Source organism: Filicampus tigris, chromosome 1, assembly GCF_054856515.1.
Source record: "Filicampus tigris isolate MCC_2025a chromosome 1, RoL_Ftig_1.0, whole genome shotgun sequence".
NCBI lineage: Eukaryota > Metazoa > Chordata > Actinopteri > Syngnathiformes > Syngnathidae > Filicampus > Filicampus tigris.
Genome location: NC_141217.1, coordinates 18,128,686 through 18,155,295, shown reverse-complemented (window position 1 = coordinate 18,155,295; position 26,610 = coordinate 18,128,686). Strand labels below are relative to the sequence as shown.

Genomic DNA, 26,610 nt, shown 5'->3' with positions numbered 1-26,610 from the left:
AATGGACCAATCGTTTGCCACACCCGCAAATAAGAGTTCCTACACTTGACACAGCAATGACTGTCAGACGGAGCTTGACACAAACTCTTCGGGGAACTTTGATTTTCCCAGTTGCGAATAAGGCTGCTGATGCAGCTGCAGGACAAGCTGTGGGAAACATGAAAGACAAAGTCCATTTGTGATAGAGAATTAGCACGTGACCATAGATGGAAGTAACAAACAAACTCCAGCGTTCGTTCACGCATGCAGGCAACACAGAACCTCCCCTCGATGACCTCTTCAACCTTCCATTTCTCAATGACCTCTCTTTTTTATGCTCTCACTCCTCAAAAACCAAGTCCCTCTGCTGAGACTTGAAGTGGCAACATGCATTGGACACGAATGGAATGTAAAGGCGCATGCAAGCTTGACACACATGCTTTACTCTAAGAGTAGCTGAGGCCCACCGTGCACCGCCAGGCACCAAGTGAGACCTGATCCATAGAATCTAAGCACTCTTATTTCGGACACATTTCCATTGTTGGGATGGTCAGAAGGGTTGCGATAAATTGGTTCTAAATACAGTGCTGACAAACAACAGTTTGGGGATAACTGTACCTGTACATTGAAGAGGACTTTCGATGTTTGTGGCAACAGAACGGCTTTGTGCTCCCGCAATGGCAAGTGAACTGACAAACTGCCACTCACGACACTAAACCTCTAACCTGGGCCCCTGCTGCATAAAAGGCCTGATGAGTGAGGTCCTGAAGCTCGGCGCAGCTCTTTCGACATTTCTACAGGGTTTAATCTAAAGTGATTGGACAGGGAGGAAATGGAAAGAAGTTCTTCATTCAACAAACACTCTTTGACAGGTGCAGGGATTGTCTTCCCAAAAGGTTCCATGACTAACAGGATGGGCGCAACAAACGGGCCTGACAAAAAAAGGGGGTGGGGGGGGAGACATTGCAAAGAGTGAAGAATGGTTTTTATTCTTCATGGTCCTCTAGTCAGTCTCCCACACAACACATAAGACAGGTTTGGTCTGCTGCAGCCTTCATACTTGATCTTTCTCCCTTTTAGGAAAATGTATTTGTCACTTTGAGAGGCAACTAATGAACTTCAAAGAAGCTAAACGTTAAAAATATCATTGATGTCTCACTATTTAGCAGTGGTGGCAGCACAGGACAAAGACCAGTGTAGGTCACACTGTCAACAGCCAGAAACAGTTTTTCCCTAAAATGTGATGACTGATGAGGACAAATATAAAAATTCTGAGTAGCGCACACTCACAAAGACATTCAATTTTAGATGACATGCCAGCAATCCAGAGGCGTGGCACATGTAACTGAGAAGTACGGATGTCTGGTGAGACACTATCCTGTCATGCTGCCTATCATTTTTTTCACAGATGATTTGGCTTTTTTGGCTGCATGTGTTACCGGAACAACATCTGAACAATTTTGTCATGTAAAAACACATTTCCACCTTGACCAGGCTGTGTAAATAGAAGTCAAGCTTCCCTGAGAAGCGAGCGGAGCCTGCAGCACACATGCAAGCTTGTTGAATGAAGCGTCCAGCCTGTGCTGACTTGTCTTTGCCAAATATGGGAAGGAATGACGCCCCAAAAAGCCATAATTTAAATTGAGATTAAAGAACTTGCACAGTTGTTCAAAAGTAGACATGACTTGAGCTGGAAATGTAGCTCACCTTTAACCAGCCCATATCCATTAAAGTCTACTGTATGACAGTGACATTGCTATTTTTTTGTTTCATTTAATGTGTTCAGGCTCAAATATCGACTTTAGCAGAAAACTACTGTAACATCTATAAAGGGCAAATGTCACAGCCTGGCGACAGAACAGCTGTAGAGTACAGAGATTAAATGGCTCTTGAAATATGACACTTGACACGGTCATCACAAAGATGCTACATGATAATAATGCACTTCATCTACGTAGCTTTACATGAAAAACAATCTTACTGAGGAAAGTCTGATGATGTTTTAATAACTGAGACAGAAATCCATTGATACTGTGGGAGGTATATCAGGCCATACCCAAAAGCCATCAGGCATGAAGGGGCAGTTGACACCTCGAGGCCTAGCCCTCACCAGCTGTAAACAATAGACCTCCCAAAGACAATTATTTACACACGCACACGAAACGAAAGACACCAACTTAAGCGGCACACACTTATCAGACGTCTGTTCCAGTCAGGAATGAGCACATTCTGATTTAATAGGTGGTCTGCGGGGGAGGCCAATCTTGTGGATAGAAATTTGGCTCGTAGTAAAAACCACTATGGTGCTCTTGTCAGGAGAAAAATATCCCAATTAATGTTAAGACGCACGAGAAAAACAAGTCAAAAGAATCAAATCAAACAAATAAACTCTTGTTTACTTGATAAAAAAAAGTTTAAACAAGCATAAAGCATGCAAAATAAAAGGGTGTGAAAGCAGAGCTAAGATATTTAGTGTGTGTTTCCGGTAACATTTTTGAGATTGACATGCAGGGAGTCGGGAAGTCAGAGACCAGCTCCAATTGCCCCAGACAACAGCTGGCCAGTGTGGTAGGGGCACTGGCGGCCACTTGGAAGGGGAGATCAGTGCCAACGTGGCCATCTGAGGCCTGCTTATTTATAACGGAAAGATACGCCATAAAAACACTCGCTGGGCTGTACACAGCAAAGACGCGACACCACAACGCCCGAAATAAGATTACGATGACGTAATATGGTTGAGGGCTTTTGCCCTATTCTACGTCAGGTATATTGGATCCAATATCATTCCAAATCAACAGTCATGACTAACCCATAGCCTGAACGTATCAATTTTTACTGGAAGAGGTTTGACCACTTTGTCCAGCTTGTGTATATTATTATTATTATTATAGTTATTGCTGATATGGAAGCGCAATATGTGGGTGCAAGGCGAGTTCCTTATAAACGTACTTTGCACGTCCTGTCCTCTGCCATGTACTGTAGACCGTGCGCATCACCTACGCTGAATTTGAAGGAAATGAGGGGAGCCGCTTCGATTACCCATCAAATGTGTTCACTCCCACAACAGCGCAAACGCCTATTTCTTCTTGCGCCCGTATATGAATATCCCAAAAGAAAACTCATGCCCACAGTTAGACTGCACTTTGCGCTACAGCTGCACAGGGCATAAAAATGGTTCCCTCAAAGTGAAAATTATTGATTTGTATAACGGCTGAAATGGTCACCTTGATAAACAGAAGATGTGAATGTTAAAGTAGAAATCAACCCAAACACATTTTTTTCAAGAATATGTTCCCAGTAGGCCTGCTAGTTGAAACACGGCATTCTGATTAATATTGCGTTTGTGGAATATGAGTTAAGCAGCAAAATTAGCCATTTTAGGGGGCGGCCATTTTGTCACTTCTGTCGACTGAAAATGACATCAGAACTGCTCGGGGCTCAGGTAACGACCAATCATGGCTTAGCTTCAGAAAACAGGTCAGCCGTGATTGGTCGTTACCTGAGGCCTGAGCAGTTGTGATGTCATTTTCAGTCGACAGAAGTGACAAAATGGCCGCCACCAGAGATGGCTAAAAACAGGTGGATTAACTCTTATTCCACAAACGCAATATTTATCAGAATGCCTTGTTTCAACTAGTGGGATTGCATAGAACATATTCTTGGAAAGAAATATGTTTGGGTTGACTTCCTTTTTAAGTGTTCGGTGTAGTATATCAAAAACAAAACCACAACACACCACACTGCTCCCATATGTAAGAAATTGCTATCCAACTGTGTCGTATTACTTATCAACTTCAGATTCTAAGGGACAGATTATACAGGATCATTGTTGTGTAAAAGTAAGAAAAAGCTGACACTCCTCATTGGAGGCTGCGGCGGTGGAAAGCACAGGCTAAACTGCAATTGGGAATTGTTCCTAACTTTTGGAATGTTTTAAGACCACATCAACTTGACACAGCGGTTTGGGAGAGGAGAGCTGTTGGAGACGCTCTGGTTTTCCCCCCACTGATGTCAACAGTTTAAACTCACCCTCCTCCCTTTATTTCACGCTCTCCATTCCTGCCTCAGGACCAAATAATTGGACACCACCTGTTGACTTGGCCTCACTCCTGCTGTCCGACATAATGGCAGGCCAGAACTCGCTCATGGCCCCTCGGTGCACTCCATTAGCTCATCTCTTAAGTGTGTGGGACAACTGGCTGAATAAACCCAAAGTCGAGTGCAGAGTTTATGCAACATTGATTGCAATAGACAATAATCATCCATTTCTTTCCCCAATTTGGCAGATCAAACAATAAAAGAGAGCATGGGAGCAACTTGGCCGCCCACAAAGCTATTTCTATAAGCTTGTAAATTATTTTTTAAAGCATTTTAATAAGAACATAATATTGTGGGTTATTTAAATATACAATGCTTTTAAATGTTTTAAAACATTTATATGGGAAAATGTAAATGATTCTCTGTTCCTTTTTCATTCAAAATTAATCCAAAGAGATGAAAAGGTAAAAAAAGAATTTACTCATTCAGGTTTTAACACCGGACATAAAACACACTTTGAGTTAATTAACTAGGATTTGTGTAGGTACCATGGTGACGCTTTTGGAACTCAAAAGCAATTCCAGCATGTTGAGGTTTTGCTTTGTAACCCAAGATGCACTTCAAATTTAGGACATCATAACAGAACCTGCTGTGAAGCCCAGGCGCCATCTTAAGCACATCAAAGTCCTTCTCACTTTTCACACAACTTTGGAAGCTGTGCAGAGCGAAACAAAAAGCAAGTCAACTTAAGTAGAGTAAGAATGAAAATATTCCTCTCAGATTTTATGCAATTTATATCAATATGATCGCGCTACGACAGATGTGCAGCACTCCTGATGTTCAACGCTGCACACCCCCAGTGGAAAGTACCTAACGACTGTTTTTGCTACGCAGTACACCATGTGACAGTTGAATGTGGGGGTGGGGAAGGAGAAATAAGTGCCTGCCGAGCATCTATCCCCCCCCCCAAAAAAAACAACAACAAAAAAAAACGTTCATGCAGCCCCAATTTGACACAGGAGCAGACAAAGATCTTGGTGTGTTCATCTGATTTCTCAGATAACAGCCATTATCCAATGAAGCATATGACATTCTGATGCTTCCACATTCTCTTGAATAATCTGAAAACTCCAGAAATCACTTCATTGGATCATTGTGCATGTAAACAGGAATGTGTCACATGTAGTTGGATTAAATTTGTTCAAAGAAAGGCAACTGGACTTTTTGGGTTCCAGCTTTCGCCCAAAATGCTTCTTGAGCAAGGAAAGTCCGAATTTTGACAGCGGTGTGCAAAGGGCCGTAATACTCAGCATCAAGATGGCACTAGTGGGTTGATACACTGTACATTGCTTTCTTGGAAACAAATCTATGATTTCACTTTACAGTGGTTTTAAATTTTTCAAATCATCACATGAATTCTAAAATCTCGCAAAGAAACCCCAGCAAATATAAACTGTAGTTTGATTCTTTTTTTATCAAGGGAAAAAACCCAAACCTATCTGGACCTATGTGAAAAAAGGTGACGTAAGCCTAATAAGTGGTTGTGTCACCCATGGCAACAAGAACTAAAATCAAATGTTTGTGATGAGTCTTTAAAGTAGAAGTCAACCCAAACATATTTTTTCAAGAATATGCTCTATGTTAGCCCACTAGTTGGAACAAGGCATTCTGATAAACATTGCGTTTGTGGAATAATAGTTAATCCACTCGTTTTAGCCATCTCTGGGGGCGGCCATTTAGTCCGATTTAAAATGACATCACAACTGCTCAGGGCTCAGGTAACGACCATTCACGGCTGACCTGTTTTCTGAAGCTGAGCCGTGATTGGTCGTTACCTGAGCCCTGAGCAGTTGTGATGTCATTTTCAGTCGACAGAAGTGACAAAATGGCCGCCCCCTGAGATGGCTAAAAACGGGTGGATTTTGCTGCTTAACTCATATTCCACAGACCCAATATTAATCAGAATGCTGTTTCAACTATTGGGCATGCTGGGAACATATTCTTGAAAAAAATATGTTTGGTTTGATATTCCCTTTAACATCTCTGTGGAGGAATTTTGGCCCACTCTTCTTCCCAGAATTGTTTTAACTCATTCATATTGTTGTGTGTTCAAACAAGAACTGTGTTTCAGGACACAACACAGCATATTAATTGGACCTAGACTTTGACTTTTATTCAAAACCTTCATTTTGGTTTGATTGAGTCATACTGTACAGTGGTGGACTTGCTGGTAAGTTTTGGGCTGCACAACCCTATAGCTCTTGAACCAGAGGGCACAAACTGATGGCAGGACATTCGCCTGCAGGATTTTCTGGTAGACTGCAGAATTTATACTTGTATTAATCACAGCAAATCATCCGGTTCCTGAAGTGGCAACAGCAGTCACACATCATTACACTTCCACCACAATGTTTGACTGCAGGCATGATGTTGTTTTTACAAATGCTGTGTTATTCTCTACTCCAGATGTAACTTGCGTCTTGTCAGTCCACAGTCCAAAATTCTTGGGGATCAAGATCTTTTTTTGGCAAATGTGAGATGAGCCTGTGTGATCCTTTTTATCAGCAGTGGTTTTCACTTTAGAAGTCCCTCATGAGTGTTATTTTTTGCCTAGTGGTCTGTCTTAAGGTTAAGTGGCCACAGAGGCCCGCAGGTCTTTGGGTGTAGTTCTGGGTTCTTTTGTGACCTCAGGAATGGGTCGTTGTTGCACTCTTGAAATAATTTTGGTTGGCCAACCACTCCTGTTCTCAGTTTTCTCCATTTCAGAATATATACTCAGACCATGATTCGCTGGAGTCTCAAAGCCTTGGAAATTGCTTTGTAAGCTTTTCCAGACTGATACAAATTTCAGCCACTTTGTTTATCTTTTTTTTCCTTTGGATTGTGGCATAACGCATATCTTTTTGAGATGTTGTATTCTATTTTGACTTTGTGTACCAGGAACTATTTTAAGTGATTTCTTGATTCAACAAATTTTGTCACTAAACTGGGGGTGGCCAGTGAAATTGCATTCAATTTTCCAAAAACTGTGGTAAACAGTTAACTCAATTACCTTTTCATCCCTCTTAATGAATAAAATCATCATGTAGAAAATCAATTTTGTATGCATTTTTTTACCTTTATTTACTCAGGTTGGGCAATGTAGAACAGATTCTCATTTGCAATGCCAACTTCGCCGCAGAGGGCAGAGTGAAACAAAGGAAAATAAATACTTAATACATAACACCGAATACTCAGGCTGTCTTTGTGAGATATTCATACTGGCTTGATGACCTTAAATTTTACAGTGTTATAAATATGCAGACAAATCCCAAATCAGAAAGGGTGTGTGTGTACTTTTTCATGGCACTTTATGTTGCATTGCAGCTTATCCCTCTGTTTGTCTTGGGTTTGGTTCAAACAAAAGCCCAGAGGAGCATGCGCCTGTTAAGAAGTGGTGAGTCCGTTTATTCACAGAGCCATGCGTACTTAGACGGGAGATCAACATGGACAACAGAGATGGAATTCAAGAGGGAGATAAAAATACCTCAGGAGCTGTGTATCTGCAGGTGCTATTTCACCAAATGACTTGCAGCGTGACTGGGTACGCAACAGAATATGGATAGAAGTGTCTGTCCAATGAGGGGACATAACGTGTCTACATATAACTGCAATGTAGATAGCTCATGCACAAAAGCTGTGTTTTTTTCCAAGCAAAAAATCTAAAGTCAAGTCTAGGTCTGGCGGCCTAGCAAACACACTGCGGGAGGGAATTAAGTATAGCAGGCAGAATGCTGCTGTGATCTGCAACCCTTCCCCCACCTTCCAATTTGAGGTTGGGTTTGGACAAGAACCAATAAACACAGAAGCAAGTGACGGCAGTTGCAGCCAATTGCTGATCATCATACTGGCACGCCCACATTTAACCTAAGAAGTCCAGGATCGGACATTAAGCCTTTTGGGTGGTGGCTCGCCAAGTTGTGGTGGTCCAGTCAGAAGTTGTATTTGCCCCATAAATTCATGATACAATACGTTCAGTCTGAGTGATTATTTCATATTTAGCGTCTTTATACTGTACAATTGCACAAATTAATATTAATGCTTCAAAGAATAAATCAATTACAAAATTATGACACTATTTACTTAGGACTGACTTTCGTCAGCCCACTATTGGTCAAGCCCCCTTTAACACTGGGTGAGAAAAAAATCATGGAGTCCTGCCTGGATATGACCACAATGGATTTGGTCTCGTGTAAAAAAAAAACACATTCCCCATGTGGTCAATACATGTTCCTTGTCAGTGCTGTTTGGAACTAATCTTCAGTCGTTTGGGTATCATTGTACTGGACCAATCCAAGAACGCCACTGATTTTGAATTACCAGTATATCTGATCGAAGTTCATAGCTGAGCTGTACACACTTGTTGTGTTATCATCACTGTGATTATGGCTCTATGATAGATTGTTTCTGAATGGCATTCAAATAAGGATGCTTGAGGTCAAAGGGCATGGGTAATTTTTGGTGGGGTCATTGATTTCTTTGAAGACACTGCACGCTTCAGACAGAGACATTCAAGTGGCAGAGCAGTTGAGCTGCTGCTGCTGCTGCTGCTGCTGTCTGTTCATTTTTTTAATGACTACAAATAGACTTTAATGATGGGAACCAAATCCACCCACACTTTTGGAAGTAGAGATGTGACCTTAAGGTCTAGTCTAGTCTAAAAGGGGACTTCCCGGCAGGTTTCTCCTTTGTTTGGTGAAGGAAGCCATTTATTCGCCCAATCCTGGGATCAAGGCAACTCTTAACCATCCTCCCCAAAAAAGTCAGTGAGCTTTACTGCTTTAACTATTTACCCTAAAGCAGAGCAATGTGAACATTCCTGCAGCCAATTACTGGGTTGCAGCATGTGAGAGGGGATCAGGTGCCCACTTTGTCGGCATCAAATGTCTTCTCTCTGATTGGCTCACACCCTCTCCATGCAGTTTAAAACCTTTACGTTCAGATTCCCTCTGTCACCCCGTGACAAAGGATCAAGAGGCAGGACACTTGCAAAAACCGGGTTGATCTTCTGGCGGCTGGCTCAAGAAGAAGGATCTAGGGAATCCCAGTAATGCAAAGGTGGGATTGCTCAAGCGGCAAAGCACTTTTCTTTCGGCCAGTTTGAAAACAGGACCCTTGCTAATAATAGGATAAGCTTGTCTGTGTTGTAAAGGGCAATACGCTAACATTTCATTTATTTCTTGGATTGTACACATTCAATTTTTTTGCACACCTACAAACGTCCCTTCTGATTTATTGTTCACTCTCCTATTAACTTGATGGAACAGGAACAGCCTTTGTTAATGAATTTATGAGCAGAAACATGCTGTACAATTTTTAACTAGATCAGACAGCTGTTTAACAGTCGAATGCTCGTCTGAGGTGTTCTTTGCTCTTCTAGGGCCTCCATGTTTGGAATTATGTGTACAAATCCAAGACAGCCACGGAGTGAAAGCAGCTTTTGGACAAGCAATGAGGCGGAGTGAGACAGTATAAATGCGGGCCTGAAGAAATTCTGTTGGTTGGGAGATACACACATTTTATCCAAGGTCAACTCGAGGCTCCGCGGGAGACAGCCCTGACTTTTTCCTGCATCATTTAGTTTTATGGGAACCAATGTAGTAAAGCGCACCTGCAAGGAGTGCCATGTTTAATTGTATTATTTGCACTGTCAATCTTGTTTTTATCATTGATGAGACATGCTTCAGAGCAACCAATGTATGGATGTTTTTATTGACAGTGTGCGCTGAGTGACTGCAGTTTATTAGCTCACCTGGTGAATCATCCTGTCTAGACTTTAGGCCTGCAGCAAAACCGTACCATTTTTTTTTTAATCAGATGTATTGACAAGAAGGCTTTTTTTGTGGTTTATAAATGTAAGATTGAACACAATCAGATGTGCACTGTGTGTGATCTCAGTACAGAGAATGTTTTAACAACAACAACCGACCACTCACTTGTAATTAAATTGTGAACTGGCAAGAGTGGTTACATGTAAAGATGGTTGGTTAACATATGCATACATGCGCTACAAATCCAGTCAAGCAGCTATAGTGTGGCACACCCTCTTCATTTTTAATGGACTTTGAAGATTTGTGTTTGTTATCATCTTGTTCATAATCATTCTGTGTAATTACAGAAAAAAAAAAAGATAAAATCAGTGGACTTTGATGACATTGCAGGCGGGGATTCCCCCACCGCCAGAAGGACCGTGCCTGTGAGGTTGACACTTTGATGGCCAGATGAAATACACCGTGATTGGTCGTTACCTGAGCCCTGAGTAGTTGTGATTTCATTTTCAGTCGAGAGAGGTGACAAAATGGCCGCCCCCAGAGATAGCTAAAAATGAGTGGGTTCATTCTTATTCCACAAACCCAATATTTATCAGAATGCCTTGTTTCAACTAGTGGACCTGCATAGAACATACTCTTGAAAAAAATGTTTGGGTTGACTTCCCCTTTAAACAATGGATCCTGTATCAAAAATCCATAATGCAGGGTTCTGTGAAAGAAACATCAAAATAATGTTTTGTTATGACTGTTTCTCTGCTAATGAGTGGTAAACCCCCACATCTGACCAAGTAAATGGAAGTATCATATTTACTGAAGCTAATCGTTACCAACGTTGAGTTTGTAATAAAAAGCCATTTAATGATGCTGATTTGTAAAGCACTCCTCTCACAATTGGCCGTAAAAGAGAGCCATTAAGAAAGAAGTTAGGACAGCTCATAAGAAGAGTAATACGGCAAAAAAAATAATGATTGAGTCACCCAATGTATGCCACTCAATACACCAAACTTTTTGTCCAAATGGTTTGAAGACATTTTTACAAGTCACTTTTTATGGGTTAAGGTTGATGACGGCCATGTGTTTCCAAACAACATCACTGTGTTTGAAAGAAGGTCTTTGATTTACTTTATTCTAGACACAGCTGTTTGAAGCAAAACACTACAGAGGGATGGGGGGGGGCACCGCTTTTTGCTCCGCTGCTCGCTCAAGCAAAATTGGGCCTTGAAAGAGATCTTGGCTTTGCACCAATTAACCGAAGGAGCTCAGGCACCAACGAGAGACGGTCCAAAAACAGAACCTTGGAACATCGACCTCACAAACAGCAGACGGGTAAATTTCACCTGTCCTCATAACTCTCAAACGGGCTTTAATTTGAAGGTGCGCTCACACCTTCAAAGACATGTGCTAACCAGGAGTTGATGCATGCGTACAAGAAAGCAGCAGGGGCAACCTCCCCTTTCATTGGGCACAGATGTGAGGGGTCCGTTTCCTTCGACAACAAGGTGTAATTATAGGCAAGGGGACTCGGTGTGCTTGTGTGAAAACACACTGAGGACAGGTGATTAATCAGCAAAGGAGCGCAGAAAAGTTGGTGAACATCACTCTGAGCTTGTGCTTATAGACAAGCCAGCACAAGCTAGTTCGACCTTACAGCAGGAAAAGAGCAGACAAGCCTTCACCAGTGATCAAACATCATCGCTTTAGCTGTTGATTCTTAATGCCTCTGAGGAATGACAACAGCTTTCATGTTGAACTCTCCTGAGGTCTTACGATTTGCAATTCAACGCCGTAATGGGACGTTGGACAGCTGTTGTGCATGACGTCATAAGAACTGCAAATCTCCCAAGATTTCAGTACAAGGAGCGTCAAACGGATTAGTTTCTTTTTTTCTTTTGCCTTTTGAGCGATGCCGTACAGAAGGGTACCAGAGTGATGGCAAAAGGGAAAGTGTGAACATGTGTCTCTGTCTTGGCTGCTCAGTGTAGTATATAGCGAAGTCAGAACCCAGCAAAGGAGGGATCATACCACAACTGTGTCGACTTTTACACACAATGGGATAATAAGGTGCATGGTCTGGTGTGACATAAAATACTCAGCTCTGATTCTACATCCAAAGGTGGAATATTGCCAGGAAAACAATTGTTAACTTGTTATTACACTTGCATGAGAGTTCTTAATGTTACAGTGTTAGAAATTACCTTTACCATTAATAATAAATGTTTTATGATGGTCTTGGAACAGATCATCTCGATTTAATCTAAAAAGTATGAAATCGACCTTGGGTTTGAACAGATTATGTTTATGTTTAGAGGTACCGCTCACCATCTTTTTTTTTTCTCAAACATGAAGTTAGTGAGCACGCATTTGCTGGCTTCTCATGCAGTATGATGGCACTGTCGTAACAAGGCCCCAATGATGAAGGCTGAATATCCCTTTGCACTGATGCATGTAGCCTAGTGTGTGTACAAAAAGCGTTGATTGATGGCCATCTATAAATAATCATGGACCGCCGGTATTTAAAACAGTTCTAATTATGATTACACTCAGCCCGGGCTTATCTAAAATAAATAAGTGGCTCAAAAGCACGATGAAATGATGAGTTCCAAGGCTGCAACAGTGTTGACAAGCCTGAGAGGGTTGATCAGAAACAAAATTGAGAAAAAAAAATAATGGACATGAACTAACAGCTCTACCCCGCCTCGCCTGTTCTAAGCTCGAGCCTTTAACTGATTGACTTGGCCAGAGGCGTGGCCAGCATGAACCAAGACCATCAATCCCTGGATCGCATCACTTTTCCACGACTAGCGTTAAAAAGAAATGAAGAGAATACAAGACAGTGACTTGGGGGTGTCACGTTTAACCAAAGACCACAGTTGTGAAACAATTATAAAGCGAGGAGAAAAAAAAGCAGCTGCTGTTCCCACAACTTGATCCTGTGTTGTGGTGTGGCGCAGGCCCTGCTCGTCACCAGAGACTTTCTGAAAAAGTAAACCTTCTCAAGTGACTACACAGGCTGACTCATACTCCCCCACAGAAGTTCAACTCCAAAACTATAGCAGATGACAAAGCAGCAACTGCATTGACCACAACCATGTGGCCAACTGTTTATATTGCAAACCGGTGGGAGCTGTCAACAGTTTAACATGTCGAGAATTGCTCGCCCTTATTCGACCACAACGCAAACATTTGACTTCTCGTCATGTATGGCAATGTGAAAATTTGACTAAAACAACAAATGCACTATTTCCACAAAGACTGGCACACAATTGTGTGTGAGTGGGTGTGTGTGTGTCGCTATTCCAGCTCCGCAGTGCTGACATCAACGTGGTTGTCTCCTGCAGAACTGACAGAGGTTTTTAACAGCAACCTAAAGCAAAAGTGGAGTCAAACAAAAGCCATTACCTCACCGCAAATACACTGAGTCATGAACAATAAAAAATTACTGGACCTTTTTTGTTTTTTTTCATCCTGTCACATTTTTACCGACTATGGTCTTTTTTTTTTTTTTTTTTTGGTCATAGCAATAAAAGTCCTGCCACTCAGGAGAAACATGCCACTGCGAGAGGTCAGGCGAACATGACTCAAAACGTATATACAGTAAAGCTTATTTATTATACTTATTGATCCCCAGTGGAGGACTGTGGATAGATTGAGGGGGCTGTGCAACCGAGTCGCACCCCACAGCAGTTGGGCATTGGTGCCTTCCTAAATGGGAAACGAGAAAAGAAACTGGCTTCTCTCCAGCCACCAAGGCGCATTCATATTCATATTGTGGTCCTTGAGTTTTTTTGTAGTCTTGCTTTAGCTTCTTTGCCTTTTCACAGACTTGTTTTGAAGTGTGGTTAATATTCACCTCGGTTAGCTTCATCGTGATGAACTTTATCATTTCTCTTGTCCTCGTAAATGTTTAGGACAGCCTTTACCTCATCATCCGTCCACCGATCCAATTTTTTTCCCCTCCTTCCTCTCTTGCCATATATTATGAGTGACGACAGTGAAACTGAAACCAGCTACACACTAACTCCGAGTCGCGTTATGGCGGTTGCTGATGTGCGCGACAAAAACAACACCCCCAAAGTTCAACCAACCAATCGGCGTTCGTCAGCACAGCACGCCCCCTCGAACGTTCCAAGTAGGTACACGAAGACCCTGCTGACCAGGTGGTACTCAGGTAGTTTGTGGAACTTTCCAGCCCAGGAACCTTTTTTGTGTGTGAAGACGAGTAGTGCACAATCTACAAGGGTAGATAGGGCAGTTCCTGAATTAGTTCTTGCGGTCTGAAAGGGTTTTTTCAAACTAAATTATAGTCACTCCCTTTCTAGTCCTTTATTACGTAATTCTCCAAATCGGTATGATGAATAAAGCAATCAAAAAGTGCAAAACTGACATATTTATGAGCTAGAATCGCCAAAATGAGTCAAATCAATCCAAAATATTTACATTCATTTTACTATTACGCTTTTTATCAAATAAAATTATTAACGTTATAATTACTAATGTAGAGTGTTTCCATTAGTTTGGTTCACATAAACACACAAAAGCACTTGATTCATTCAGTTGTAATTTTTTTTAAATCTGACAATAATGGCACTACTGCTTTGGTCTGCGATTAATGGTGTCATTTGGCTTATTATCAAACATAGCATATGCTTGTTCACTGTTGACTTCACTGCTTGGCAAATGGGAGGTACTGTCCTTACACAAATCTAATAGTTATAGACTTTCTCCTAAAAAAATCAGAGGTCACCAACTGCGGTCCTCGAGAGCCCCTATCTTGCATGCTCCAACACATCTGATTCATGTTCTCCTCGTGCTTGTTTCAGTTCTTTACGGGTACTCCGGAACACTCCAAAAACAGCTCAGTCGAAGACTCAGAATTTCCAAAAGTGCAAATATGAGCGTGAAAAGTTATTTTACCCTCCAAATAACTGGCGAGTAGGGCAGGAACATACAAAATGGATGGATGATATCTTCGTGGCAGTGACACTGCACAAGGTTAACAAACCTTTGTTCACAGATGGGCGGAGCCATTTGCGTGGAAACCATGAACATTTATACGCGTGTTTTTCCAATTGCGTGTCGGGTGGACTCGCAAGCTCCGAATACATGATAGAGACACTTTGCAAAGTCTTTGGGTTTCACTGGATTTATTTAGAATAACTAAAAATGAGCAGGGATAAAAGGTGAAATCCTCCACTCACTGATAGCATCTGTGAGAGCTTGAGGAGTTTGAACACGATCAGAATGCTTAGTGGTCATAATTTCCAGAAGCTTCCAAAAGAGTCGTGATTTTAATCTTGTGTGAAAGGCTTCAGCACTAACAGGATTCGCATTCCTATCTTATCCATGGCTACATTTTCCTCCTTACATTCAAATACTATAGCCATATGTAAATCGCCATGACGAAGCCTCGTTTTGCAAATACAAAATATAATCCATTAAAAACAACATACTGTAGATTCATCATTTGGAATGACATGCTAACACTTTTGTTTGACACTGTAACAGTACAAATATTTCAACAAAAGTTTTGAACCATTCTCTCAGTGGAAATGTAAGAAGCATATATTTTTACAAATAAACTGAAAGCCTTCATCATCCATATTTCAAGCAGGTTAACTTAACACATTACGGGCGACTTTACGGTTTCACTAAAGCCAATTCAGGTGGGAAAAAAGTGGGGCAGTGGGTTTGAAAAAAAAATTATATCAAATACTACATAGTACAGCTGCCTATAGTTGACTGAGCATGTAGTGCATAAAGCAGGACATTCAAATTACATACAGGAAAGGCTGAATAAACTTTGCTTCGGGGGAAGTCGGGTCCTCTTGGCGCGAAGACAACCAGATTTCATTTCCCCTTCAGGAAGATGACTCAGCATGGGTCAAAGGTTTCAAAGAATCACAGGCAGATGCACCTGAACAATAGGTGACCACAAACATTTCCGTTTGAATGGCCTTGATCGTTACTGAAGCTGCGAATGCTCATGCTCGTGATCAGATGTGGAATGAATGTTTTGAAATTGGGCACATGATACATTGATTTGTTGATCATTGTTGATCAATGATCATCTGTTCATCTGTTTTGTGGAATTGAATCATTCTATCTTGATCAATAAGTTGATGTTGTGAAGTTGTAAATCAGTGTAGGAAAAAAACTGAACAAATATTGTACCAGTTCCAATAAAATGTAGTGTAATGGGGTAAGAACATACGTGACTGGGAAAGCTTGAACATCAAACTTAACAATTGTAAACGACGACGTTTTATTGTGACATACTTCTCATCAATAATTCAAACGCCGCAACTTTATTTTGTGACAGTTGGCTTGTGCATTTCAATGTTAAGATGTGTATCTCAAGCTCAGCTACCAATCCGATTGCCCTTGCGTTTATCAACTGCCCTCAGTTTATCAAACAAGAATTTACGTTCGGGGGGTCGGGGAGGGGGGGGGGGGGGGTGGATGGGGTTTGTTATGTCTGGTGCGACAGCAGCTCAGACAAGAGACGCTCCTTTGCGAAACTGCAGCCTGGAGGAGGTGCAAAGCAAATAGAACCACACAAGATGCCTCTACAGGTGCAGTTCTGTCATGTGTAATGACTGCATTTAACTATAAACATAACAACATGCACAATTGCTTAAAGCAGAAGAGAACCCAACATATTTTTTTCAAGAATATGTTCTATACAAGCCCACTAGTTGAAACAAGGCATTCTGATAAATACTGCGTGTGTGGAATAAGAGTTGATCGACTCGTTTTTAGCCATTTCTGGGGGCGGCCATTTTGTTACTTCTGTCGACTGAAAATGACATCACAACTGCTCAGGGCTCAGGTAACGACCAACCACGGCTCAGCTTCAAAAAACAGGTCAGCCATGATTGGTCATTACCTGAGCCCTGAGCAGTTGTGATGTCATTTTCAGTCGATAGAAGTGACAAAATGGCCACCTCCAGAGATGGCTAAAAAGGGGTGGATTAACTCTTATTCCACAAACGCAATATTTATCAGAATTTCGTGTTTCAACTAGTGGGCTTGCTGGGAACATATTATTGAAAACAATGTGTTTGGGTTGATTTCCGCTTTAAGTGCCTTAAATTCCAATGATTCTGCTGTGTTGCTGAAGAAAACATTTGATTCTGGCACTTGTTATCTGACTCCCCCAAATGATATGCTGAAACCTTCACAAATCCACTCAGGGAAATGCTTCTGTGGATTTTAATTCATGACCCTCACTCAGTCAAATGTCTAGCAAACAAGACATGCGGGTGGGTTGATTTACAGGTCGAGACTTGCTGTACAGTAAGAGGAAGCCTCCACTGACAACAGGGTGGTATTTATTCAAGTTATAAAATGAAAGACACAAAGGGCAGTGACATTCTTTTGGAAAACCTTGAGCACAATCCTGCTCCACTTTACTGAAAAGGGCGGCAACTCCAATCAGAAGAGTAGTAGATCCAAGCAGGGAACTCGGAAGACAATGCAGCAGCTCTGCCAAAGTGGCTTCACATAGACAGTAGGTCATTAGAAAAGACAATGGTGGACTACAGAGCAGTTTCAAAGGCCGCATTACACTCAACTTAGCATTTCAATGGCTCGCCAGCAAGTGCATGCCTGGAAAAAAGCCTGGTGGTCTCTTGTAGAAGGGCAAAAAACAAGGTTAGTAGGAATGAATACTCACTCCTGTTCAGTCTGAGCAAATTCCAAAAGGAAGGGCAGGATTTTACAACCCAAACACATACATCAAGATGTGATTTGCCACATGCAAATACTTTCTGACCATCGGCCAGTTTTATTGCCCTTTATTGGTGCTGGTGTCCTCGAGTCATCTGCGACCCGACTATGAACTCTGTTGGATTTAGTGCACCAGTATCTTCATAACAACAGGAATGAGAATGGTATATACTATACACGGAGCCAATGGGCACATTTAAACCTTGGATTGCTGGAAATTGCCATGCGTCCACATTATTTTGATGATTACTACAGGAAATAAACATTCCAGATATCGGTAAAAGTAGACAATTATTCTGAAATAAAGAGTTTATCCTAAAACACCAAAGGAGATTGGTTCAAAATGCAAAACCGATCTAGGAAGTTGTCATTTATTTATTTATTTATGTATTCATTCATTCATTTATTTGAAGGACTCCAGCTCCTCATTTCAATTCTGGTGGTTGAAGTTGTTTGCGTTTGAAATTGCCTTGCTGGAAATATCTCTAGACAGGAAAATACAGTTTGTTGCCATGCACAATGTGAATTTAAGAAAAAAAGGCGGTTGATTATTGAAAAAGGAAATCAATTTTTCCAATTGCGTGTCGGTAAAGTGACATGCCATATTTGCTCTTGTGTAATCATTATCACTCTTTAACCAAGCAAAAGTATATATTGTCCGATTATAGTACTCGATTACTCGATAGAATTTCCAGCAGAATACTCAATAACTAAAATAGTAAAATATTCGATAGCTGGAGCCCTAGTACCATTGCTAATATAGTGACATTGGCCAGCAGAGCACTATTGATCCTTAGGCATATTACATCGACATGTCACCACAGATCTGATTGAACAAAAACATACAGGAAATAAACATTCAAGATATCGGTCATTTAGTGAAAGCACACCCGTCGCTATGGGCAGGCCATAGGGGGCCATGCCCACCCACCAAGGTGCTTCTGCTCCAATCATATTCATATTCCATCTTCCCCAGTCATATTCTTTGTGTCTCTTAACTTTAAGTAGCAAACTTTGTATGTTGCTGTTCTATTTTTCAGGATTTCATCAAAACAACAAAACAAAGAATCCAAAAGTAAATAATATCCACAGCTCCCTCCTTATTCATTCTAATGTTTTTATGAGGTGGTCTCTGCACTTCACATCATAGCATGCTGGTAGGTTGCCAGGTTTGTATACTCGACACAAAAAATACTTATAAAAAAACCCCCTAATAATTCCATAACAATCATAATAATACAAATGACATTTGTCCAACACTGGAAATGTAGATTTTCAACTCCAAACAGATACAAATTGCCATGTATTTAGAGGTCTAAGGTCCAAATGCACATTGACAATGCAACTGAACTAAACAATTTTAAAATTAAATGAAGTCGGCAACTCAGACCCTAACGCAAGACCCTAGGCCAGGGGTGTCGAACTCCGGTCCTCGAGGGCCGCTGTCCTGCCTGTTTTCCATCTCTCCTTGCTGCAACACACCTGTTTCAAATGATCAGCTCATCAGCAAGTTCTGCAGGAGCCTGATCCTGAACCCGATCGTTTGAATCAGGTGTGTTGGACGAGGAAACCTCTAAGACATGCAGGAGGGCGGCCCCCGAGGACTGGAGTTTGACACCCCTGCCCTAGGCCCTCACACGTCGCTTATTGAGAAACAACTTCGTGAGGCGTCAAATGTACTGCACTGATTTTTTTTTTTTTTTTTTTAATTGAGAGGCTGTTGGCAATGATCGCCCCATTCATTGGCTGTACACATGCATTTCCATGACAGAGACTCTCTATGCTTTGCTTTTTAGCGACAGGTACATTTGAAAATATATTGTAAAACACAATATCGACACTTGTTATGGCTTGGTGGCGGCGAGTTGGACCTTGCTTCATTTTTTATGTGAAGGCTCGTGTTAGGAATCTACAATGTAGTGAGGCCAGTGGCTGATGGTCGGCCACTCATGAAAAATCAAGTCTCATGAATACCAAGTCAAAGTCATGTCGGGTCTTTAACAAGTGCACATCCCACGCCTTGAAATTGGCAACTTCAGTCCGACCCGATTCAAGTCATGTAAATCGAGCCTCCCACCTCCGGTAATATGATTTTTGCATTTGTAACAGCGCGACTATTTTAAAACATACATGTTGTCCATGTGAGACTGGCATCAAATTTATGTTTGGAGAAGAGACCTCAACCAGACACTAGTGGCTGTCTGTGAGCATGCACAGTACATACAGTAGCACAAGGCCCTACTGTGTTCAGAGGTGAGAATGGAAAGAGTGGGAATCTAGTTACAATGCACCGACCGGAGAGTATGCGCACACATGTCGGCACATGCACAGTGTTGCTGTAGCACCAGCCGAGGTGCAGCTCTCTGTGGAGTCTGCGGCTTTGCCCTGAACGGATGCAGTGGCAAGCACAAAAGCGAGGCTTGACTATCTGAGCAGGGTTCTACATTAACAGTGGCCCGGGGACACTACATGACTGTGTTGGGCCACCTGAAGCTCACTGACAATGGCCCAACAGGGGCAGTACAAATTTCATGAATAAATGCTATAAAATCAACATGTTGCTTTTTTAAAATGTTATATTCAGTATTTTGAGTTTTATCCGCTTAAAATGATCAGTATCAAAATACTAACTTTTATTTGACTGGTATAAACTTTTTTGATTTATAAAAGAATCTAATGACAGCTAAATGTGTATTCAATAAAGGCATTCAAATTTTGGCACACTGACTTTTCCTGCTTCATTTTTGCACTTTGCGCATTTATTACAGCAGATGTCAAAGTGCAAGTCAACCCAAACATGTTTTTATTTGCAGAATATGTTCTATGCAGGCCCACTAGTCAAAACACGACATTATGATTACTAATTCTGATTAATATTGCGTTTGCGGAATATAAGAAATCCACCCATTTTTAGCTAGCTCAATGGGCGGCCATTTTGTCACTTCTGTCGACTGAAGATGACATCAACGTTGCTCAGGGTTCAGATAACCACCAATCATGGCTCAGCTTCAGAAAACAGTTGAGCCTTGATTGGTGGTTATCTGCTCCCTGAGCAACGTCGATGTCATCTTCAGTCGACAGAAGTGAGAAAATGGCTGCCCCCTGAGATGGCTAAAAGTGAGTCATTTTGCTGCTTAACTTATATTCCGCAAACGCAATATTAATCAGAGTGCCGTATTTCAACTCGTGGACCTGCATAGAAAATATTCTGGAAAAAAAATATCACTGGGTTGACGACTTCCCCTTTAAGAGGGAAAAATCTCCCTTTATTTGACATTATTATTGAGATTTGCCAATCTCATCTTGGCGTATAAATGAACCTTGAGGAGCCTTTGATGAATCATCAAAGCACATCTCTGACCTCCACCCAAACCAAGTCACACTTCCATGGAGACAACAAACATCCACATGTGCCAGTGTGCTTGAGGAGTGGCGAGCCGCTTCAGTGCAGCTTCTTGCCACCAGCCAAGATGGCTTGTCTCCTGTGGCTATAACTCAACAATGCAATGTTTACTGAACCAAGTCTTCAAGCAATTATGTGAACGGGTCTGCCGGGGTGGGGCGGCGGGTAGGGTGGGGGGGTGCTCCCTTCTGTTCAAACGATGAAGTGCAGTTGGTGTTTGCACTGCTGTGCTCCCAGTCCTGATTGACTCTGAATAGGAACTAACCACCAGGTAGTTTGAAGCCACACGGAGGAGCGGCCACCACTTCTGCCTTGTCAATGAGTCAGATATTGCAGACCAAATAAATCAAGAGATTATGTTGTCAGGTGGAAATAGTTTTATGCTGATGAGGTGGTTGGGTTACACAGTGGGGCAAGAATTATTTACACCAATGACACACATGCAAGATATACCGTCAAAGGAATTCAGGCCACCCCACCCCCAACTCTAGTCCAGCCGCCCCACCATCAAGTCGGGGAACACTTGTGTCACTCTAAACTTGGAGACAACACAGAGTCAAAAGTGTCAGCAGCCATGTGAGGGATGATACAAACAAGGCGCATTTGAACCGAAACAAGTCAACAAAGTTGTAAAAGTCCCAGTAAACTTTGCACACTATACAGTAGACTCTCAGCGGGACACTGGTACTGATTTGTGACGCAAGCCCTTGCCCATTGAGAATTTGAACTGACATTGGAGGGCCTTTGACAACACCGGCAGTGCCTGGTGCTTAATTGAATCATGAAACAGGGAAGCTTGCTGCCATAGTTCAAAGCCATCCTAGAGGAAACAGATGCTCGTGGTTCCAGATAATTCAATTATGTTTTACTATGTTTGAGCCCGGTGCTCAATCAAGGCTGCGGTTCAAGTGCGGAAGCCTTTACCTGATGCCTTCCGGCGCCAATAGTACAGAAGACTGGCCTCAGCATGTCACCGCTGGATGGTAAAAATACTTTCAGAACAACCGTCAGGTGCGCAAGACATATGCCCGTTGGACGCCACAGCTACATCCCATCGTTCAACACGCCTCAGATCAAATCAGCACCGGAGAGGCCGATATCTCAGCCATGACAGCTCCAGGACACCAAATGGGATATCTCCAAAGTGCTGGTGGGGGTGCTAGTCCCTGCAACCAAGGCTCCTTTACAGAGCTAGCAGCTCAGTTATACTGTAATTGGGACTACTCCTCAGTATACTACCATTAAGAAATGGTGCATGGTGTTAATACAACTGATGAATGTTGAGAACATCCAATCTAATAACATATGCGAAATTCATGTAAAACTCAATAGCACAACGTTGGCTCATGTAAATACAAAAGTATAGAGCTTTATAGATACTTTTTGCCATCTTTAACACACGGGCTTTTGCTGCTAGTGTGAGTGCTTGATGAGTGACGTAGAGACAAGAAATCCATGCAGGTCTGACTATGAATAGCTTGTTTCTGTGGACAAACTTAGAGCAGCTTCACTCCAGGGGACTCTTCTAGTTTGTCACTTTTAAAAAGGCATCCTTACATGCTGCACTGGAATCTGTAACCCTGCCTACCTTGCATGTGAGCGCCACTATTCGTCAAAGCCATTTACTGTTGAAATATCAGTTAAATTCCTTTAATGGTATATAAAATCTCCTCTTGCTGCTTTGCCTTGACCTTATAGGCGGTAAGGCTTTTACTTGTGTCTTTTAATAGGGGACAGCACATAGGGAGAGTTTCAAGGTAAGAAAAGTCACAAAAAGCGTCTACTTACAGTAATCAACTGGCATGAGAGTAACAGAGATAGAAGTCCATAGATCCAAGAGCCCATTTTCCTCCAACCCGGCACAGGCTGCAACTGCTGGGGAAAGTGGAAACAACAAGGTCCTTCTCTCCTCCTGCCCGCCTTACTGGACCGAGTCCTGCGCCCAATCCGCGCGTTGCTTCCCGGGACGAAATCACACGTCTCCTCCGCGTCCCGAGACCCGTCTGGACTGCATCAACAGGTGGGAAAAAGAGGAGTGGAAATCCGCTCCGATTTGGCTTTTTGCGTTCGGCGATGGGCACCAAACGTGCGCGCTGGGCTGTGCGCTTCAACGCTGTGAACTGGTTGCGGTTTGCGGGGTGGGTGAATGCACCCTTTGCAAGTCACAGGGAAGTCCTGTGTGGGACGGAAGAGCGCACTGGGAAAGTAAAAGGCGGAATGGAATTCAGGGAGCTGGTGGCTAATCTCTGTACTGGGAGAGACCTCGTAGTCGTAAACACGCGCCCAGCGTGACTGCGCGCGCACATACAGGTTTTTTGTTTGTTTATTTATTTGTTTGTTTTCTACGAAGCCCTTTCTGGTGCCAGGGTATGAGAATTTTTTTTTTTGCTCATCTGTTCCCATAGTTTAGTACTCTGTACCCACAGTTTGGTAATCTGTGCCCACAGTTTACTAATATGTACCCAGGGTTTAGTAATATCTATACCCACAGTTTAGTAATCTGTACATACAGTTTACTAATCTGTTCCCACAGTTTACTAATCTATATTTGTATTATACTGTGTTTTTCCATCCATCCATGGTTGACTGGTTGCCAGCCAATCCAAGATCATATATATATATATATAGACAAACAAGAACAATCCACACTCCCTCCAAATCATTCAAACCTAATGACAATTTAGAGTTTTCAATTAACCTAAAATAAATGCATGTTTCTGGAATGTGGGAGGAAATCTGAGTACCTGGAGAAAACCATTACAAGCATGGGGATGACATGCAAATTCCACAGAAAGGCCACATCCCCGATTCAAACTCCTTCAGTGATGTACTGTAGTAAGAGCTGTGGAAAGTATGAATGCAAACATTTCAGTCACGTTTGGAAGGCATCTCCGGCACTGGATCTGTAGGAAGAGTCTTTCACTCTAATTTATGAAACCCATTCCTATAATTACACCCACGTGTGTGTAACATCGTCATTATTATCACCACAGAGACCACCACTGTAGCAGTTATGGCTGTCAACCGCTGCTGGAGATGTGTGAGCAGCAGAGTCAGCAGCAGGTGCTTCCATCTTAAATTCCATCAATTTGTATTATGTCAGTGAAAAATATGTTAAGACTCGATAGCCCTCACCTGTTTACTGTCCACTGTGAAAATTACAGTTGGCTTTATGGCCCTCGCCTATATGCACTGTCTGATAGTGGATTTCAGAAACACTGCAAGTTTTACATTATGTAGGATCAAATGTGTTACTTTCCCCTTCACCGCATACATCACATCCACTAACTATTACAAATAACATTGTGGCACTGGTTATGTAATGGTGATAAACAACATACAAATGATGAGTGAGCTTGTATTCTCCAGTAAAAAGGCAGCGCGTAAGACAAGCAATATTAACAAGTCAGCACATCTCTACCTGAGAATAATTATGAGAAGTTATCACACAACATTCGCAACTGATGTGACACAATACATCAAAAGTGTACAGGACCGCTATGGTAGACAAGCAGATAAGCACTACGCAGTAGTGGTGGGTCGTGCAGACAGCATGTAAACGTGTCACGTAATATTTCGAAAGAAAATACCACACAAACAGAACTTTACAGAACTAATGTGTCCAATAATAAATATGTACTGACTTGAACGCACTCACGGCGCTTAAGAATAAACTCTGTAACTCCTTGCTCTAAACCTATCCCTCAGTGTCCAGAGAAAAGCAAAAAAGGCGGGGTAGGGGCTTGTACCAAAAAGGTGAACTGACTGACCTGTTGATTGACATCAGAAAAACCCAACACAAGTTGGCAAACAATCCAGGCTCCATCCACAAACAGTACACATACCAGCTCCTTTTATAAAAATCAGTACAGGCAGGACTATTCTTCTGTTTTGTGCACTTCAACAATTTATTCTGATTTTATTTCATAGTAACAAGTAACAAAGATGGCGAGGGGAATGTATCAGTGTAAAAGTACACTTTTACTTGAGAAATGTAGGGAGTAAAAGTGAAATTTGCCAGAAATCAGAAAATAGCAAAGTAAAATACAGATACACGACAATTAATTTAAGTACAGTAGCAAAGTATTTCTACTCCGTTACACGACTGCTCTTGAGTGTTAAATTGGCATTTGCATCACCTGCAATACTGCTATTGTCATTAAAGTAATACTAAAACTAATTTAATATTCAAATGCATTATAATTTTCTTTATTAAATTGCAAATACTTTATTCAGCCATAGTGTAAAATGTTCTTCAGGTGCCTGAGTATGTGACAAGGTTATGCCAAACACATGAAAATATGAAACAAATAAAATATCTCATAAAAGTGCTGTTCATGGTTGAGCTGGACGAATCCAATTATGATGGTTTGTTAACTGTTTTTATTTTAAGTATAACAAAAATATCCAAAATAAATGGAAGGTTTTTGAAACATTTCGGCACAGAAATTAAGAATCATTCCGAGTAAACACTGCTGCTATATGGAACTCGCAGAAACAACTCCAGACACTACGGCCGTCCACATAAGAAGGATGTAACCTTTATTCGTTTCGCGAAGTCAAAAACTCAGAGGGATAAATGTGAATGTTGGGTCAACTTGTGCAGGCGTCCGAGTTTAACGCCAGCAAGGTGAAGCCTTTTACCTTCATATGTAATAAACATTTCGTTGGGGGCCAAATGGTATTACAGATGACAATCCGGCCGATCCCTTGACGGCCACTACTTGCATCGAAGAGGTTAGCCATTTCGATCATTTTCTTTTTTTGCTTGGCGTTTGGCCCTACTCCTCCTACCTGACGTCAATGAGCGGAAGTGTACCCCGGCTGTAGGCGGAAAGCGATAAAACAGACCCCAGATTTTTTGTAAAATCCCTAGCTCTGGTAGTAGTAGTAGCACTTCCATGATACATCTCCACTCAGAGACAAGCTTTGTATGTTGGGGAAGAGCATTTTTTTCTAAATCAAATCATCAGTAGGCCTTTTTTTGTAATAGAGGTGGTAATTGTAAAATTAGTTTGTACTAATATTTAAACTGTTTAAAGATATCCTTTTGATATCTGGAAATATAAAAACAAATAGGTCACAAACTCTCATGAGATTATTGTATTGCTTCCATATGTTGTATTATGTATATACCAACGCAATATGTTAATCCCGCATGGTGAGACGTAATTTCTCACACCATGTGCTGCAAATAATCCACACTGTGTTTACCGAACCAGGATCAGCAAATTACTACACATATAAACACAGAATGCACTCGACCTTTACTTAATTTAGGTAGAAAGTTTTGCTGGAACACTTGTCATTAATGCTCGATCATCCAGCGTCCTCTAGTGGAGGGGAAGAAAATACAAACTGTGGAAGTGTTCAGTGCGTCTTTCATGAGATCAAAAATAATTACACACATTAACGGTGCCACCAGAGTCTGCATACATATGGGCCATGCCACGCCTATGTAGAGGGCTGAATGAATCCACTCTGTGTCTGCAGCAGTCCGCGTGAAGAGCAACTGTACCACCAGATTTGTCACAACAGCTGCTGCCAATTAAAGGCTGTGGCCTGGATAGAAATAGAAATGAGCTGCCCTTTCGCGCTCATCAAAGCTAGCCTCGAACACACCTATCAACATCAGATCACAGCACTAGGTGT

At 41.8% G+C, this 26,610-nt stretch overlaps 1 protein-coding gene across 10 annotated transcripts in view; it reads right to left on the bottom strand.

Annotated features, from left to right (window-relative positions):
- hspg2 (heparan sulfate proteoglycan 2) overlaps positions 1 to 23,183 on the bottom strand; it is a 93,176-nt gene extending 69,993 nt beyond the window's left edge. For 7 of the 10 annotated variants that reach the window (XM_086023708.1, XM_086023725.1, XM_086023736.1 and 4 more), the window contains exon 1: positions 22,747 to 23,182. In XM_086023708.1, coding sequence (XP_085879834.1) covers positions 22,747 to 22,803 — 57 coding nt within the window. In that variant the 5' untranslated portion in view covers positions 22,804 to 23,182. Of the gene's footprint in view, positions 1 to 22,746 lie in introns of all 10 variants that reach the window. The other 3 variants (XR_015085723.1, XR_015085725.1, XM_086023776.1) reach the window with 2 other exon arrangements.
- Positions 23,184 to 26,610: the final 3,427 nt, after the last annotated feature.